The 19397-nt window shown below is 35.9% G+C and overlaps 1 protein-coding gene and 1 long non-coding RNA gene across 5 annotated transcripts in view; one reads left to right on the forward strand and one right to left on the reverse strand.

The window, feature by feature from the left end:
• Positions 1-19397, reverse strand: part of Slc10a7 (solute carrier family 10 member 7) — a 243055-nt gene that overhangs the window by 173185 nt on the left and 50473 nt on the right. The window contains exon 5 of one of the 4 annotated variants that reach the window (XM_033759910.1): positions 15061-15394. The exons of the other annotated variants lie outside the window; for them this stretch is intronic. Coding sequence (XP_033615801.1) covers positions 15356-15394 — 39 coding nt within the window. The 3' untranslated portion in view covers positions 15061-15355. Of the gene's footprint in view, positions 1-15060; positions 15395-19397 lie in introns of those variants that run through there. 4 annotated transcript variants of the gene reach the window in all.
• Positions 1317-19397, forward strand: part of LOC104853087 — a 39399-nt gene continuing 21318 nt past the window's right edge. The window contains exons 1-3 of the long non-coding RNA XR_004515681.1: positions 1317-1349; positions 2302-2396; positions 4721-4877. This is a non-coding gene — a long non-coding RNA (uncharacterized LOC104853087). The remainder of the gene's footprint in view (positions 1350-2301; positions 2397-4720; positions 4878-19397) is intronic.

Consider the following 19397-nt stretch of genomic DNA (forward strand, 5'->3'; position numbering starts at 1 on the left):
ATATATGTGGCCTAGGTTAAGAAAGAGGGAATATAAAGTTTCTACCTAAAGTGCCCTGGATTATGGGTTATTCGATACTAATTGCTAAATACATGACTTTATTTTTTCAGTTCCAGAAATTGAACCCAGGGACTTCACATTGAGCTGCATCTTTGGACCAGACCTTGTTAAGTCACTCACTTTCTCAGGTTGGCCTCAAATTTGGGATGGCCTAGGTTAAGAAAGAGGGAATATAAAGTTTCTACCTAAAGTGCCCTGGATTATGGGTTATTCGATACTAATTGCTAAATACATGACTTTATTTTTTCAGTTCCAGAAATTGAACCCAGGGACTTCACATTGAGCTGCATCTTTGGACCAGACCTTGTTAAGTCACTCACTTTCTCAGGTTGGCCTCAAATTTGGGATCCTCCTGCTTCAGGCTCACAGAATGCTAAGACCTTTACTTACTTCAGGGAGCACTGCAAATGATGGGAGAAACTTATCTATGGCACCACTGCCATTTCCAAGCAACATGGAAGGGAGATGCTACTAGCCTGTTCACAATACATGAAAGGGAAAAAAATACTAGGTAGATTGAAGACCTAGATAGGAAAGGCAAAATTTAAAACCCTTGTAAGAAAATGTGAAACCATCTCGGAAAAAGAAGCAGGTTTTAAACATGATGCAAAAAGTATAGATGAAAAAGGTGAAGCTGAGGAAGCCATGCAATAAAGCCCTGGCCAATGAGATACGAGGGATGGTAGGAAGTAGGGAGGGTGGCTTCCGGTACCGCCCCTTCTCGCGCCTGGCCAATGAAAGCTATCTGGCAGCCATAAAGCGCACATCGGAGACCCCACTCTAACATCCTTGAACCACAGAGCAAGCACCAGCAGTGTGACCTCCAGGCATCTTCGGATATGAGAAAAATAAGTCCCTGCATGTTTGTGACACTTTTAGTCTGATTTTTCTATTACTTCAAGCCTAACTGACACAATCATGACTAAAGAACGGAGAAAATAAAGCAGGACTAATCAGACAGGCCAGAAGCAACAAAAAAGTCTTTCCTCTAAGATAAAAATGTCAGTAGGCATCTCAAGTTTTATTTAGCACAATCTCTGGCTCCCATTGCCTATGGCAAAGTAAAGAAAAGACAACTGACTATAGGTCATGATTGTTAGATACCAACACTGAGCTGCTTTACCCTGGAAAAGTTCCTCGACTGTGTGAATGTAGCCTCTAAAGACGCAAATTATCTATTCACAGGACACAAACCTAGCCTTAATATTCATTTTTTCTCTTTTAAAAAAATTTATTCATATATGTCTGCAGTACAAGATGACTACATTCATTGTGGAAAGTTGATACGTGTACGTAGAACATCTTAATTTTTTTATCCCTTTCCCCTATTCTCCCTCCCCCACCTTTCCATCTTTTGGTTCTCTTCCCTCTTGCAAAAGATCTATCTCCCTGTTTCTTATTATCTATTTTCTAATTTGCTCTTCAATTTATTTATACTTTGGGTTTCTCTTATAAGTAAAACCATGTGACATTTCAGCATGTCTGACTTATTACACTTAATATTATGGTCTCAGGATGTATTCATTTTCCTACAAATGACTCATTTATCCTTGTTTATGGCAGAGTAATACTCCACTCTGTATAAATACCACAATTTATTCATTCTAAGCATAAATTCAGTTTTAAAAACACACTTAAAACATCAGGGGTTGAATTCTAATCCTTGAGCTTCAATTAAATACAGGAATACAGAAATTTTTTATTTGTAAGAAACTTTTAAAAGTGCTATATACAAAAGCAAAAAAAAAATTCATTGTTTTCAAAGATAATTATACTTTTCACATTAGCAACTCCTTCACTAATTTTGTTACTATTTCCATACTATTGTTACCATAAAAATTTGTAACAAGTGACATTTCAGTTATATTTATATATTTGTATTATTTTAAATAATATTTAGCAACACTACAGAAAAGCAAATAGGCTAACAAAAGGAAACCAATTAAAATATGAGTTTATGCACTCTGCTCAATATTATAGGAGCTCCTTTCATTTTATTCTATTTATGTAGAGAATTGTATTTTAAGCAGCAATGGCTAAACAGTAGAATGCTATTTGGAAACTATAATTGACTATGTCTTTTCAACCAGGCTTTCACCAATTAAAAAAAAAAGATTAATTTGAGAACACTTGAATACCTTGTTTCAAAAAATATTTCAGGAATGAAGAGAAATATAAGTTCAGAGTAAATGTTTGACATCTGGCTGTTTTCAAAGCTACATTTCTTGCCTATTTCTACAGGTCCATTTCTTGACACCATCATGGAAAAAATTATTTAATATCCTCACTCTTAAGGAGAATGGAGGTTGCTGGTCTTATTATTCATCTCAATTCAGGTAAGGAAAAATATATTCAACTTACTGTTTTCTGGATGCTAAATTGAATCAGGTGTCCTCTCCTCTTAAGAAAATTAAGTTGCTTTTGTGCGAGAGTGTTTTAATGAGAACAGAGCTGGCTGACAGTGATAAATGGGAATGACACCAGAGAGAGCATGTAAGCAGGACAATATGTGCACGTTACCGTCTTACAGCCTATTTTTCACTGACTATTCTGAATGACTTCGCTGTTTCTTAAGGGGCCTATTAATCTCAAATTTAGTTATTACACAACGTTTATTTGAACATATATTCTGTGGATGATGACAGTTAATAAAGGAAATCTTTCACAAGCTGTATTTTTACATATTGTTCCCACTATAGCACCCAGTCATTTGATGGTATTGATGGAGTAACCTGAATTGTGTTGAAGCTTTTTTTTTTTAAAGGCACATATATTCAGATTCTTTTCTAAGCACATGGGGACTCTTAAATAACCGTTAAAATGCATACAAAAAATCCTAGTACAAAATGGTAAAAGTAAAAGGACATCTTAGCTGTTCAACAAAAATCGTTTAATGTGCAACCTGACCCTTCTAAGGCAAACCAGTCACCTTTTAACACTTTTAAAGGCTTGGTGGCTAATATGTAATAGTTCTTGCATACCAATTTACATTTTTGCAATATGCACAGAGCAGGAGAGAGTGAGCAAAATCAATTTTCTTGAGGTGCAAAAAGAATCAAGTAATATAGCTGCTTTCTTTTCTCCTCGGTATACTTTTCTGACAAAATGCTATGTACTTCAAGTAGTGGAGCCTGTATTTCTTATTTCTAGTAGCATATCAAGCTTAAAGAAATTGCTTTCACATTTTCCTAAAAACGTATTTATCAACTGAAATAAATACACCAATTCAGGTTGTGGTTCTGGTTCCTGGAGAAATTTGTTAACTTTAAGTCCTAGTGGATAATAACGAAACCTAAAGACATAATAAGAAATATATGTACTAGTTCCAGACTTAAATCTGTCTTATCGTTGAGATAAAGATGGATGTAATAAAATCTTTTTTATTTTGTCATTCCGAAAGCTCAGTCTTCCAGGGTGTTCAATTTCAGCAAAATCAGAATTTCCAAGTGGGAAGATCCTCTGACACATGATAATTCTTCCATTAGAGGACCCCAGAAAGGCAAAGGGTCTTTCCCAAATTCAGGATGCACAGCAGCAATACCAGAAGGGAATTCATGTCCAGACAACCCCAGAACTCTCTCTGTTAGATACACTGACTAGTTCACATGTTATTTTAAGCAGGCATTTGGACATACACAATAGAAAGAAAGGCACATGTGGAAAACACGAATAGCGGTTACAGTAATAGTGGTTACATTGGGGTAATGATTATGGATGTTTGTTCCTTTTGTGCTCTTCCTTGACGTTTGTCCTAATTAAATGCATAGTAGTGAAAACAAAGCATATAATAAGTGTTGGATGTTGTTTATTTAGAATTCTAGAGGCTCTCTCTTTAATCTGTAGGCAAACTTGGAACAATGCTATGCACATATCAGGTGCTCCATCAATGTCTGACTAAAAATTGGCTGAACTGAGGGAAATAACATGAGGGGACTACCTGAAGAGTCTTCTTTGCTTCATTATCGCTGACTACTCAGAGTAACACACTATGGGTATCACCCAGAATACTTGCTCCTAAATTGAAAAAACATATAATTTATTTATATACAGCCTATTAAACACAGATATCAAAGATTAAGTTGAACAAAGTTATTTAAAATGTTACTCATACTTGACATTACATCTTCTTAAAAGGATGATTTATCAATATTCCTGAAGTTTAATCTTTTTTAATCTTTTGTGTTTTGTATCTCTTTCATAAAGGAATAAAACAAATACTCTTCTAATTACTCATTCATTCAGCACAATTTCTCATCCGGGCCTCAGAATGCAAAACTAAATAACGTAGAATGCCAAGTCACAGCTTAGGGATAGAAGAGAGACATTACACTAGCTTAATGCAAACTCTGTGCTATCAAAGAGTTGTGGCAGCCCAGAAATTAACTACTGAAATTTCCTTTAGAACGGGCTTTTTCCAGTATCTCCTAGTGATATACAACAGCATTTCTCTGATCAATTAATGGAAGCCCTGCTTAATGCCAACACATGGACTGAGCTTTCACATCAAGGCAGAAACCGGCCAAGAATTCCCCGAACACTTTCTTTAGAAGGGCATCCACAGAACCTAAGTGACAACTTGTGTCAACGCATCTAATGGTTCTTACAAATCGTAGACTCTACCTATCTAACACTGTGATTTCCTCTCTCTTTCATCCATTAGGTCTGGCAATCTCAGAGCTTCTTAAGCAATCCCTCAGCGAAAACTCTCTCATCAGCTTTTCATTAGCAATAAAAATAGCTTTCCTGCCACCTTCTGGGAAATAATTTACCATAGAACCACTAAGCTGTGAGGAACTTCTGCAGATCATCTAATCAAGGTATTTTCCTCAAAAGAAAAAAGAATTCAATGAAATCACTAACTAATGGTACGTACACATCCTACACTTTGTGTCTTCAAAATCAAAGACTGCACAATCTCCTTTAGAGTTTTAGAGTTTAAAATCTGTATTCAATCACATTTTCACTAGTCAATTCTCCCATTTTCTGAATTAGCTTTTGAGTTGAGATCATTTTCTCCTGTTATGTCCCCTGAGAAAATTTAAGAAGAGCTGTGTTGTTGCCATTACAAGTAATGTGCTAGTAAATACTTAACAACTGGCTGTCAGGATGGGGGTTGAGAGGAACAACAATCTGTGACATGTGCTGATTTTCATGGAGTAAATACTCCCACCATGGCTAATTTCAAACTGCAAATGATGTCACTGTGCAAGAAGATGGGAAAGATGGCACAATTCCAAAGCATAAGAAATCAGAAAAAAATAAGCAAATTAAACACAAAATTAGCATCTGAAGGAAATAATAAAGACATGAGCAGAAGCGAAGGAAGTAAAACAAGACAAAATCAAAAGCCGGTTTTCTGAGAAAACATTGATAAAGCTGATAAACGTCTAAAACAAGGATTAGCGGCATTTTTTTGTAAAGAGTCACTGTTCAGCTTTAATCCAACTGGTCTAACAGCAACTAGGTATTCCTCGGTACAATTCTCATGCTAACAACCTGGAGTTAGTGTCACACTCCACAAGTTAAAGGTTCCATCTTCCATAAGACTGTCCCTTGAGTTCCCAAGCTACTCGCACTTTTGACCAACATGGCTACAAATCCAAGTTCCCATGACCTTCTTAGGCTCAATAATTCAGTAGAATCATTCCTAAGACTCACTGAAAGTGCTAGACTTGCAATTTTATTAACAGGGCTACTGTCTAGTAGCCACAGGTGTGGTGGCACATGTCTATAATCCTAGCGATGGGAGGTAGAGGCAGGAGGATCACAAGTTTGAGCCCAACCTGAGCAACTTAATTTAGCAAGGCGCCGTCTCAAAATAAAAGATGCTGAGGATACAGCTCAGTGAAAAGACCCTGACCCCTGGTGAGGCAAAGAAACAGGCTGAGGGGTCAGGGGTGGGGTGAAGATACAAACAGGGCAAGGTCTAGGAAGGAACAGATTCCATGCCCTCTCTTCCTGGAGCCAGAGAACAACCTGTTTGCCAACCAGGAAACAATGATAAGCTTCAGTGTCCAGTTTTCACATGGGGCCTAATTATGTAGGCATAACTGATTAAATCAGTGATCACTTGACTGAACTCAAAGCCCAGCCCCCTCCCTTTCTCTAGCAGTCAACCTGCTAGCACTTGGCTGGCTCTTTCCCCAGGCCAGTCCCCAACCTGAAGCTAAGGACCCACCTAGAGATACTTAATTCACATAACAAAGGCACTCTGAGCATTCAGAAAATTCCAAAGAATTGAAAATTTGTACCAGGAACCTGGACAAGACTACATATCATTTTTTATTATATAACAGTCACATAATGAATATATTAGGCTTTGTGGCCCATGTGGTCACACTCAACTCTGTTGTTGTTAAATACAAAGACAGCTATAGGTAAGGTATAAACTACTGAGCGTGTCTGTAGTCCACAAAATCTTTACCTATGTATGGATACTATAATTTGATTTTGTTTTCAAATCATGAAATTTTACCCTTCTTTTACTTTTCCCAACCATTACATAAATGTGAAAATCATTCCTAACTCATACCACACACCAACATGCAGCATGCCTGATATGTCCTATAAGCCACAAGTTATCCATTTTGGCTGTTTCTGTCCACATAAGAGTAGGCATCATAGTATCCTTCAGTTTATTTAAGAGACAATAATATGAACAACACTATGCCCCTAAATTTAGATGAAACAAATTCCTTGAAAGACACAAACTACCAAAGCACTCTCAAATAATAACAATAATAATGATAATAACAATAATAACCTGTTATATAAAAGACATTGAGTGTATGTTTAAAAGCTTTCCCCAAAAGAAATCCCCAGGACTAAATGTCTTTGTTTGTGAATTATATCAAACATTACATGAAGAAATACTAATTTTGTGAAAATTCACCCAGAAAATACAAAAAGAAAGAAAATTGTGCCATCATTTTATGAAGTCAGTATTAGCCTAATACCAAAACCAGATTAAAACATCATAAGAAAACCGCAAAATAATTTTCATACACATAGACACAAAATTCCTTTCAAAACCTGAATTGAACCTAGCAAAATATAATAAGGATAATATATCATAAGGTAGAATTTATACCTAGGTTTATTCCAGGAATGCAAAGTTGGTTTAAGATTTGAAAATCAATCAAAGTAACTCACCTTATTAATAGATTAAAAATATATATATATATATGTATGTACACAGTCATTTTGATATATGTAGAAAAGTATATTACAAAACAATACGTGATTCTTGATAAAAACTCAGAAAATTAGATATGAAGAGACTAGATTTGAGTAAGAATTTCCTCCACCTGACAACGGCATCTTTATCAGAAAGCAAAGCTAACATACTTAATGGTACGACTGTTCCTATAAACAGGAAAGAAGTGAGGTTGTCTACTGCAATTGTACCTCTCTCTAACATTTGCCCTGTTAAGGTAAAAATGAAGGGTGAAGACTGGAAATCCCCCAAGCAGACCGAACCAGTCAGCCCATAAAAATTATTTAGCCTTGCCTGATTTGCAAATGTATGCAAAATTCAACTTAGGTTATTTCTTGTAAATGCCTCTGATAATCAGAAATAAAATCTAAATCGCCCTCTAAAATCTGTAAAAAGTAATTGTTATCAGCCAGGTCTCTGCTACCTGGAAGTCCCCACCTTCATCTGTTGGGTCCACCTCTGCACTTTTTTTTGCTGTTGTGGTTGTTGTTGTTTGGTTTTTTTGAGACAGGGTCTCACTATGCAGTTGAGACTGAACTGGAACTCACTATGTAGCCCAAGTTGGTCTCGAACTCAGCCATCCTCCTGCCTCAGCCTCCGGAGTGCTCAGATTATAGGCATGCGCCACCACACCTGGCTCCACCTCTGCACTTCTAACCATTCTGGATTTTGAATTCTCCTGGTTTGCAATCTGTACTTACTTCACAACAGTAAACTTTAAAATTCTCTTTGCTGATATGATTTGCTTTATTCTGACAGCCATGCACTAATGCTAAAAAAGAGAGGGAAAAAAAGAGGAATGGGGGAGGGAGGGAAGGAAGGAAGGAAGAGGAGGAGAAAGGAAGAAAGAAAGAGAAATGAACGAAAGGCAGGCATACAGATTGGAAGACCTGGCTGATGGATAAACAAGTTATAATACAGTGGAATTTTACTCAGTAATAAAAAAGAATGAACTACCGATACATGCAACAATATGAATGACTCTCAAAAGCATTAATGCTAAGTAAAAGCAGACAAATGCAAAACATTAAATTTCAGGGCTCTGCTTGGCATTTGTAAAATTGTCTTTTCAGTACTGGGGATTGAACTCAGGAGCTTGCACTTGACAGGCAGGCATGGTCCACTGAGCTAAGTCCTCAGCCCTGTAAAAATGTCTCATTACTTATAACAGTAACATAACATAGATACTTAAATATTCCCTGAACTTATCTGAAATTCAAGAGATATTTTATACTTCCTTAAGGATGATACAGATTTCATATTAAATAGTTTTAATTTAAAATCATGATAGAAGCTTTTGAGAAGTACTAGAAAAAGCACAGTTCATGAAATCAGAAGACCTGGATTCAAAACAACTTGGTCCCGTATTCAGCTATGAACATTTATTACATCTCAATTTATTCATTTTATTAAGTGGGGGATAATATCAATTTCATGAAAATTTTGAGATTAAATGACTTGACAAATATAAAGCTTACCCTATACAATATTATGAAAAGGCCCAGTAAGTTTCATTGTATAAGGAACTTAGGCTGTACAAGAAACAAAAGGCAACACAGTGAGAAAAGAACAGTTCTAAAGTCTGTTTCTAAAAAGATCCCCAAGAAAACTTTTTCCTTTCCTACCTCTACTCCCCGACTACTTCACAACAACATCCATTTCCAACTTCAGCTTTGGATAGGTTATGCTCACTGATCATGCCATGGTTTAAACATCTGGCAATACATCGCAAATAAAAAGGGCTTCCTAAATATAAATGCAAGTCTTGCAGAGGATACAGATCTAACAAAATCAGAACAAAGTCGAGGAGTGAGCAGAAAAGGATAGCATAGGTGCTTAGAGAAGTAGGACCTGAAGCTTTATTAGATGAGAGCACCTGCGGATACTGAGGAAGATTCAGTTCTTTCCTCATGTTCATGCCTTCATGAATGGGTTGCAAAAATGCACAGGAAGGAAAGATGTGGCTACAAGTCATCATAGGATTTTCTTAGAAAAATTACATTAACTCCCACTGCCTCCAAATAATATTTGATTCTTCCTTCAATAAGTTTACAATTAGCAAATAGCTATAATGTGTATTACTAAGTGAATGCTAAAATAAGCTCACTTTCATTAATTTAAAATTTTGGGATTCTTTTCACAATAAAGCCTAACTATATTTTTTCAGTAATTACTATGAAATCTTGATTTTTTTAAAGCAAATTTACTGTAAGAGAGCTTACTCCTGTATCACTTACCACTAAATAATATGAATCTTCTCTCATTTTCAAACTTTTATAGGGCACACAATATATCAATTCTTTTTGTGCTCTATAAAATCACAGCTGAGCTGCTTTAAGAAGAAACTCCAAAGTGTGACACTCAGCAAAATGTAATTTATATTTCCAACAATGACAATGTAATACAGAAAGAAGTATTAGAGGGTATCTTCCCAATTTCCTAATTTTACACATAGAAGTTGACCAGCAGCCCACAGTAGGAAGTGACTTGCTCAAGATGCCATAATACCTGACAGTAGCTGCAACAGAATTATAAGGAAGAGCTCCCAAAGCCTCTTGTTTCTCCAAGCCATTGATCTTTATTTGACTCTAATATGTGCATTCCATACATACATGTCTCGATGTCGAAAGTATATGGCATGAAAATCATATAGACAAAACAAAAAGCCACACACCAGTCAGCAAGCAGTGAAGCACTGAACTGACTTCACATTTGTACTAAGGGTGTCCTTCTGTTGGTGACTGAAGGTATATTAGCTTAGTAGGCCATGCAATAGCTATAGCACCACAACTAATGGACTGCCAAGAGATGATTTAATAAAGAAGCCCAGCTGAACAACAGCATGTAACTAACTCTGACAACCTGAGGCTTTCTTCTGGTCAAACATTTTATATCTGGGAGAAGATACTCTCAGAAGGTTTCACTGTAATAACAGTAGACTAGACATTCCTATATGAGTTCAGATTCTCCAAGGTCTTAAGATATGATTTAAAAAATGCTTAAAGGTCTTGTCCCTTGATCCTTCTCCAGGCACCACTTACAATGTGATTAGAGGATTAGTTAAACAACTAATTCAGGAACTATGCTGCGTATTTCTTGAGAGCAACTTCTCAATTTCTTAAATGTTGCCCCTAGATTTTACTCTGAAATATGAGAAACAGAAATGGGAGAGCAAATAAAATAAAAATATTTATTACCTATAATTTCTATAAAATACAGATTTCTCATCTTTGGACTATCTTGTACTAAGATGAGAAAACAAAAGTAGTACGTGGGGAGAAAAATCACTAAATGAACAAAAATTTTAAAAAATAATAATGCGTATTATTGACAATTTAAGGGAAATGTTAACTAACCCCACTTCCTAACTTTGCTAAAGTGTGGTAAGCATCACTGTCCTAAAAATGCAAAAATTTATCTAAGAAAATAGTACAAATCCAAGAAAAAATTTATCTAAAAGAATCATCATACCATTATTATCTAGTAGCACAAATGTTAGAAATATCCAAGGTAAAACTAATCATTACACATCCATTCATAAGAATAATACAGTGTATAAAAAGAAGGGCAAGGGACATGTAGAAAAAGCTTTGCAATATAGTAAGTGGAAAACAAAATTACAAAAGAATGTAGTATAAGATCTTATTAAGCAATACAGGTAAAAAGGTTTGGAGAAATATACATAAAAATATTAACATAGGTTATCTAACCACTGAGATTACGGTGGTTTTTTTATTTTGCTTATCTATATTTTCTAGATTATCCATATATAATATTTTTGTAATGAAAAATATAACCATACAAGAATATAAAATTATATAGTCATTGTGGAATACTGTATTGAACTACAATATGTTACAATGCAATGAACTTTTGAGGATAATGAATGAATGTTGCTTTGGCCCTCGTCAAAAGGAAAGAATGTGAACCTAACCCAAAAAGGAAAAAAAGTCATTTCACTGAGAATAACAGTTATTGTATGATACGAGAAAAAGTATACATCTCAGTGATTATCAAAGCATATACATTTTTGAGAAAAATTAATTAGAGATAACTGAAGATATGTATGTGGAATGATTTTTGAATTGCAAGCAAAATGAATGAAGATGTAAAACTTAAAGCCACAGATAATATCTTAGGTAAAAACACAGTTTTTACTTCTTTTAACAGTTTATTGGGCCATGGATTTAGTTCTGTGGTGCCGCCACCTGCCTCACAAGCGCAAGGACCTGAGTTCAATTCCCAGTATCAACAAAAAAAAATAAGAGTTTATTATTTACTCATTTTAAAAATGCATCCCTTTATCTACTACTTACAACAGCAAAGATATGTCATAGAACTCTATTCCAGATGTTAAGCTCAGATATGATTCATTTTTAAGAATGATCAGTTTCTTCTGAAACAAAGATAGTGCTTCCCCCTGAATTCACATAAAATCAACTAAGATCAACATTTTGGGACCTTGAAATTTGTTTTTAAAATAATTAGCTATTTAATGGAGTCCCACAAAGTATCTTGCAGCCAGTGTGGATAATTTACATAAATTGTCATTCATATGCTCACTCCTCTTTTTCTCTCCTCGCTGCCTCTCTCCCTTCAGAAATGTATGCATCACATGCATGACGTGGCTTGTTCAAAGAGATTTTAGGAAGTAAATGAACATTTTCTAAATGCAGGAAGATAAAGGACTTCAAATGATGCACTTGATTTTAAAACTGTGTTTCGATTATCTTAGAACTGACCCATGATTTAAAATTTATTCCTAGGGAAATGTATGAATAAAACAGTTTATAGGCATAATGGTACTCTGATAGTTTTTTAGAAAACTTAACCCAACATTATAACATTAATTTAAACACTTCCTCCTCCCAATCATTGGAAGATTAGGCCACTTAATACTGTTTAAAACTTAAATCTCAAGTTTTAGTATTTTTAAAGTATTTTATTAGGAAAAAAAAAAAGACACCTGCATTCCTTCCAAGGCTATTCTTTATTCTAATAGAATAGAGACTTCATAGAAAATTATTGCTTAAAAATGAATTTCCTGTACACAAAGTTCCTATTCCATCTACTTATTCACAAGGCATTCCCTTGCCAGGAGATTGTGGATTACAGTTGGACTGAAAGATCTCACACCCAGTCATTCTCTGCAGTTCTTAAAGATCTTCACCCAGTCTTTATCAGGCACCAAGTGAGGAACTGAAAGACTCGGCGAGAATATGTAGTACTGTAACCAGCCCTCCTACTTTAACCACAATTAGCTTCAATTCAGAGCCTTTCCTAAAATGTCCTTTAACCTGCTTCTTCTACTTTTCTTCTATATTTTCTGCATCTTTCTAATCATAAGTTGAAAGAGGTTTACATTTTTTAGAAAAAAAAGTGGATGCTTTTAAAAAATGTATTCCCTGAACTACTCCTTACATCTACTTTCTAATCCCCAACTCACTTAATTAAATTCAGTGTGAATTTAAATTGCAATTAACATCTTTTGAGGGATTACATGTTCTAATCACAATTATGCAGTGAATATTTGAAACACATACATTTTGTTATATTATCTGAAATGCAAATTGGAGTCCAAAAAAAAGATGTTTAATAAAAATGTAGAATACTGAAGTCTTTTATTATGGAAGCTAAGGGACTAGAAATGAGATTTAAGACAGTGAAAGCACTGATACAAGTATAAAAACAAATTGCTTCACCTCCAAAAGCCCTGGAAGTGGCCCCACTTGGCTCTCACTTAACCTAGCTTCATCACAGTTTAAAAATTACTTCCAAGAGGCTTTGTTAACCAAACTGAACTCCATTTCTTTCTGCCTAGATCAGTGATGCAAAGTCTTAAGTGAGAGATGAGGCTTACAATTCCGTAAGGACAAGATATAAAAATCTATTTTTCTGGACCCAGAAATTTATAATGGAATGATCATCTTTTATTTAATGTTTTCGTCAAAATTGCATTTTCATAAACAGAAGGAAAAAGGGTGACATTTACCGACCACTTTCTGTATCCCAGTCAGTTAAGTGTTACTTTAATTCTCAAAATACCCCATGAGGTACGTGTTACTTCATATTATAGATGTAGAGTATAAGGCTCAGAGAAGTTAAGTAGTTGGTAGAATGAAATTAAATGAATTGGAGGTGAATCCAACATTTGACTCTTGAACCCAGGCACTCATGAGGTAAAAAGATAGTCTCACTTCTGCAAAGCTAGAGCATTAGGAGGCACACTTAGGACCAAGCACCTCCTCTCAAACTGGCTGCTGGGATGTTGGAAGCCCAAAAGTAAGCATAGGTAGAAAACGTCAAGAAGTGTCAGTCTTGGGGCTCTCCTGGCTCTTTCTGCAAAAGGCAAGAGCTTGCTGAAAGCCAGGTTACTTTGAGGTTTTTCTCAAATGGTGTTGGGCTTAGTCATAAAGGGCTGGTGACTCATCTACTCCTACTTTCCTCATGATAACTTTCCTCTTCTCTCAGGATCTATTTGTGCACTTTAGCAGATGATTAGGTCCAAAACTAGATTTAAAGAAGTTAAGGCAAACTCAGGTTCTGCCTTTCATCCCCTTCTCCTGCCTGTTTCCCATTAACTAATCTGTTTTCACACAAATTTACTACTATACTTCACCAGCAAACAGAGATTGGTTAGGCTACTTTTTTCTTTCTTCTTTCAGATGGTTAACAGAGACAGGACCAAGCTCCATACTCGAAAAGCCCTGAAAAGTAGTGTTAAATTTTTTTAAAAAACTTTCCCTGCCCCTTAGCATGTTTTTTTCCCTCCTTATTTATCCATGATCCAGCTTCCTTGATATATGTGATTTGATGTTGCCTAATGTGATACAAGCCCCTGCAAAAGGACAGATATGGACAAGCCAGGGTTTGTATGTGTTCCCCCAACTTCATGGGCTGGAAACCTGGTCTCCAGTACAGCAGCGTTAAGAGACTGGACCTCGGGGAGGTACTTGGGCCATGACAGCTTTGCCCTCATCAGTGGATCCATACATGCGTGGATTCATGGTTTACCACAGGAGTGGCTTTGCCATAAATGCAGCTCACACTGGAAGCCTTGCTTGCACCATCACCTGGCGCTCGCTGCCATGCCATCAGATAAGAAGGCCCTTGTCAGAAGCTGAGAGCATGCAGGCACCATGCACTTTGACTTCCCAGCCTCCAGAACCCTGAGCTAAACAAGCTCCAGTTCTATATCAGTGACTTAGTCTGTGGTATTCAGTTATAGCAACAGAAAATTGACTAAATCAGAACATAACCCAAAGACTGCAAGGAATCAAGAGAAGAAAGATATTCCAGTATGTAGTTTGCCACCTAAAACAGCCATGAAGGTACCAGAGGGCCCTGGATTTAGCTTTCTTAGGTGTGAATAAAGAACTCTGTCAAATTGACTTGAGCTATTTTAACCCCTTGTTTCCTTGTCTCAATAATGAGCATAATATTAATACCTACTTATAACAATCTGTGAGAATTAAATGATATGATTCATATAAAGCATTAGTAAAGTACTTAATAAATATTACCTATTATTAACTAGATATGTCATCACCAGAATTATCATATTACTAAGTGGTAAGAACAATTATTCAAGGTCTTATCAAATTAGGAATCCAGAAAAAAAAAGAATATAAAATTTCCGGTAAATTTGGAAACTCAGACAAACATTTTAAGGTGGAAAAAAGGAAAGATGGACATTAGGGTATGGGGAAAGACTTTTAAAATAGAGTGTTTCTTTTTTCTAATAATATAATTCACTGACAAACTCATAACTTGCTATTTAAAACTTATTTTGAACAGAAATTTGTGAGGCCTACAAAAATACTCAACATTTTTTTTTTAAACCCATCACTGGGGAGAAAACAAACTTGTACAGAGCACAGGATCCTCACAGTTTTGATTAGGATTGTGGTTTGGAATAAAAGAATCACTTAGTGTCGCTTAAATTTCCTACGAAGCAAAGCTGATGGAAACAAAACCAGGACATCACAGCCACTGCAGAGGCCAGAAGCCTCTACAAAGGCACAGACCAACCATTCCGCCAAGACATTGATTGGCCTCTTTGCTATGAAGTGCATTTCCTCAGCCATCATTTTGCCAACTCTGACTTTTCAGGTGTCTCTGAAAAAAATGACAAAGGAAGGAGGTAAAGAGCACGGTTGGTCAGTGGAGGCAGGAAGGTGTTCAGGAGGGGCAGGAGTTATCTCTGGTGTTGCAGAGAGGTGGGAAATTTAACTCAGCAGTTTTCCAAAGCTGCTGAGAGGCACATGGAGAAGGCTTCCTTGAAAGCAGTATCAGTGAGGGTAAGAGAAACTCAGGGACACTGGAATCCATGAACTTGAGTCCTACTGAAACTTGAACATTATCATTAAAATAAACCCAAATATTCAGTCAACAGGCATTTGGTGAATTCCTACAGTGTAACTGGGAAAGTTTTTTTTTTTTTAATGTAGGACATGATCACTGTCCTTAAAAACATTTTAACCTACGCAGGAGCATAGCATGTGTCAAATCCAAAGCTACTGTAAAGAAAACCAAGACCTACTTTAAAATAGGACTTTCTTTAAAACAGAGTTTACTGGGTAATGGGCTTCTAACTACAAACACTCCTCATTTAAAGTCCAAGTTTTGACCCTGCAACTAGGGTGTTAAATGAATTGGGTGCTAAATGAAGAACTGTATATAGTATGTATATTACAATATTCAGAACAAATGGTCAAAGGAAATTCAAACTTGGTGACTTTGCTTGTATTTGCATAACTTTTATGTGGAGTACTGTAATGTGTAGTAGAACATAAAACTACAGTACTATACTGTAAGATCAGCAAAAATTACAGTACTGTTTAAGCAAGGTATACTATACAAAAAAGATAAAACGTACAAATGATACCAAAAAAAAACAACAGGTGCTTCATCCAAGCATGAGTCTTACATTCAAACAACATGCCTCAGTCATGAGCATGAATAGGTAGGTCGTTAAATGAGGAAGATCTGTATGTGCAATGCCTATGTTCAGGGCAGATGTAAAACTACAATCAGACAATAGCAGCATCTGGAACCTGCACTATTGCTTTGTGGGGTGACACTCTGGGTGGTAAAAAGGTTTCATTCTTTAACTATTTCTTTTTCTTTTCTTTTTCATTGTTTATTGGCACATTTTAGGTATACATTATGATCACGTTCATCCGTACCTATACATGACATATCTTGGTTCTTGTTTTTTCCCCATTTCTCTTTCCTCCCTTCTACCCCTCCTTATTTACAAAAGACTTTGTTTCCATTTTTCCTTCTTTTCTTATGTTTTTTCTTTCCCTTCTTTCCTTTCCGCCACCCCACCCCTATTTTCCCATCCCCTTTGGACCTTTTCTTCCTATTTTACATTATCTATTATATATTTTGGTCCTCATTTACACTTTCAGTTTCTCACATTAGAGAAACAGTTCTGTATTTACATATGTGTATCCTATTTATTTCAAAGAGTAGAGCCTCAATGTGTATCCATTTAGCCATAAACATCATCTTCTGATTATCTTCAGACATATTTCTTGCCATTCCTGGGAACATTATCTTTCTCTTTCTACCCCAACAATATCATATCCTTTTTTAGTGTAGCTTTCCTTGTTCGTATTTTACTTTTTTGCCACTGTCCCTGCTAACATTCTTACTTTTTTATTATTCTATTTCATAACTCTTGCCTGAAGTTATCATATGAAAATAGGTGTTCTAGTGGTCTTCTGATTCAAAAATATACATATTTAAGAAAAACATTTAGTACAGTAAAAGACACATTGCCTTAATTTGCCTCAAAATATACCCCTTGTCTTTTAATGAAATTATCCCATCAATCTGGTCTTTAACTATTTTTTCACCTATCTCGTGGGCTTATTACTTTCTTTAATGTCTTTTCTTCAATATCTTAACAACTATAGTTTGAACTTAATGCATTATTTTAAACACTATTAAAGAATGTCCTCAATTAGAGCTCTTCTAGGTATATTTCTGATTCTGACATAAGACACTGATATACAACACACATACATATATACATACACATCCGTACGATATACCCCATTATGTATAAGTAATAAAGAGACATGTTATAAAAGATTATGCTATAGCTACAAAGAAGGATTTCTTAGATAAAACTGATTCCTTCTCTCTTTATTCAAGTCAAATGCCTAGCTACCTTTTCAGAAAGGAGCCTTCTTCCTATAAATACCAAGCACTTACCTCATATTTTAATGAAGTTTTCACTAAACTATTAAAATAAGTTTGCATGCTTGCATTTTTAAAGAAAGCAGTTGTGTGGATTCATTTTAACCAGATGCGAAGTAACCACACTATTATAAGCAGTTTAATTAGATAGAAATTAATACACAGTCAGTGAGAGACTTGGCTCTTAAGGAAGTCAGTGGAAACATAAAGACATCAGAATTGTGATTTATTCTTCAAGTTTAGTATTGGAGGCACATCTGAAGAAGACAAGACCCCAAAATAAAGATGCAGTGGCCAGGCCCACATGTCTCACTGAGGGATAAACAGTAATTTAAAATTATATTATAAAAAACACCACTTGGTCCAAAAAGTCCAGCTGGGCACCAGTCACCCAAACTATCTAAATCCATCCTTTCCCCAAAATGCCTTTGTTCTTTCACATGTATTCTTGCAACATGACTTCCAATTGGATCAATTATTAGCTAGGCGGCTATATTTGTAATATTATAGGCTGATTATAGTTTGACCCATGTTGTATCCACAGTGTAACTCTGCTGTAAAAATTACCTCTGACAAAGGGTCTCAGTGGCAACCCACTTATCGGATCCCTACTGTCTCTCAGGAGGTAATTCTTAGTACACCTTTCCTCCTCTTAACCTCCACTGTTCCTTAAAATTCATTCTTCCATTTTAGGAAACACAAACTTGACACATCTGACATCTTTTGGGTTGGTTATGTCATTGAGTTATGTCATTGAGTCAATTCAAATGCTTGCCCTTCACAGTCATTTTGACTTGTGAAAGTGCCAGAAGCTGGACAGTGCCCGGTATGGTGAATAAGGAGGATGAGGACACATCATAATGTTTTTAGTCTGCTTTTCCATGGAATGGCACTCGGCAGCTACATTCACTGTATTTTTTGACCACATTTAGCAAAGACACAAAAGAGAACTCCCAGAGCTGCTGCAGAGAGTGGCCACAATGACGGGATCGGTGTGCTCAAAGGGTGGGGGAGGATTTTCAGGGGGACTAATGGGACCTGTCTTTTTCTGTAATAATATTTACTTAAAACATTCATTGCATATGTTAACCACACCTGGTAAAACTATTAAGGAACATGTCCTGCTGTTTTTATTTGAGGAGTTTTTAACTCTTTTTAGATTAAACTGTGTCTATCTAATTTTTTGTCATTCCTAGTGGGTGAGGCTTGCTGGGGGAAAAGAGAAAAAAGAGATAAAGTCTTCATCCAAGTGAAAGCCATACATATTAAAATGATGGTCTCATAACCATGACAGTTACCATAATGGCAATTAGGTGTCATCATCACAGCATACATGTAATGAGCCCTCCCTCTGTGTCAGATTAAATGACTTTTATCCATTATCCTCCCATTTAGTGAGTCCAGTTAGACCCATTTTACAGCCAAGGTAAATGAGAAGGGAAGTACGTAAAATCAAACAGTTAATTACTAACCAGTCAGGTAAGAATTGAAACAGGGTTGTAGGCAACAAAACCCATACTCTTCACTAATGTTAAGGTGACAACATTTAAAACCTCAACAAAACACAAAATGCTGGAACTGCTACTCATAATGAATCTGTAAACCCAAGAAAATACCCCCTTCCACCCAACCATTTTCTCACCTCCATCCCCACCCACTCCCAAAAGACAAGTTCATGCAATTTGCTAAATTCATGTCCAGAATAAAAAGAAACAAAGTGATATTTTAAAACAAAATATAAATTCTTCAGTATCTTAAAAAGAAGCTTTTCTATACAACTATAGTGAAATATCAAGGGGAAACTATTAAAGAGTAATGAAGGTACAAAAGAATGCATTGCTGTCAGTATTCTATATACCTGGGTACTAATGTGTTAGATCATCTTAGTTTAAAACAAATCAATCCTAGT

Source organism: Fukomys damarensis, unplaced genomic scaffold, assembly GCF_012274545.1.
Source record: "Fukomys damarensis isolate Sample0158 unplaced genomic scaffold, DMR_v1.0_HiC HiC_scaffold_38, whole genome shotgun sequence".
Lineage (NCBI taxonomy): Eukaryota > Metazoa > Chordata > Mammalia > Rodentia > Bathyergidae > Fukomys > Fukomys damarensis.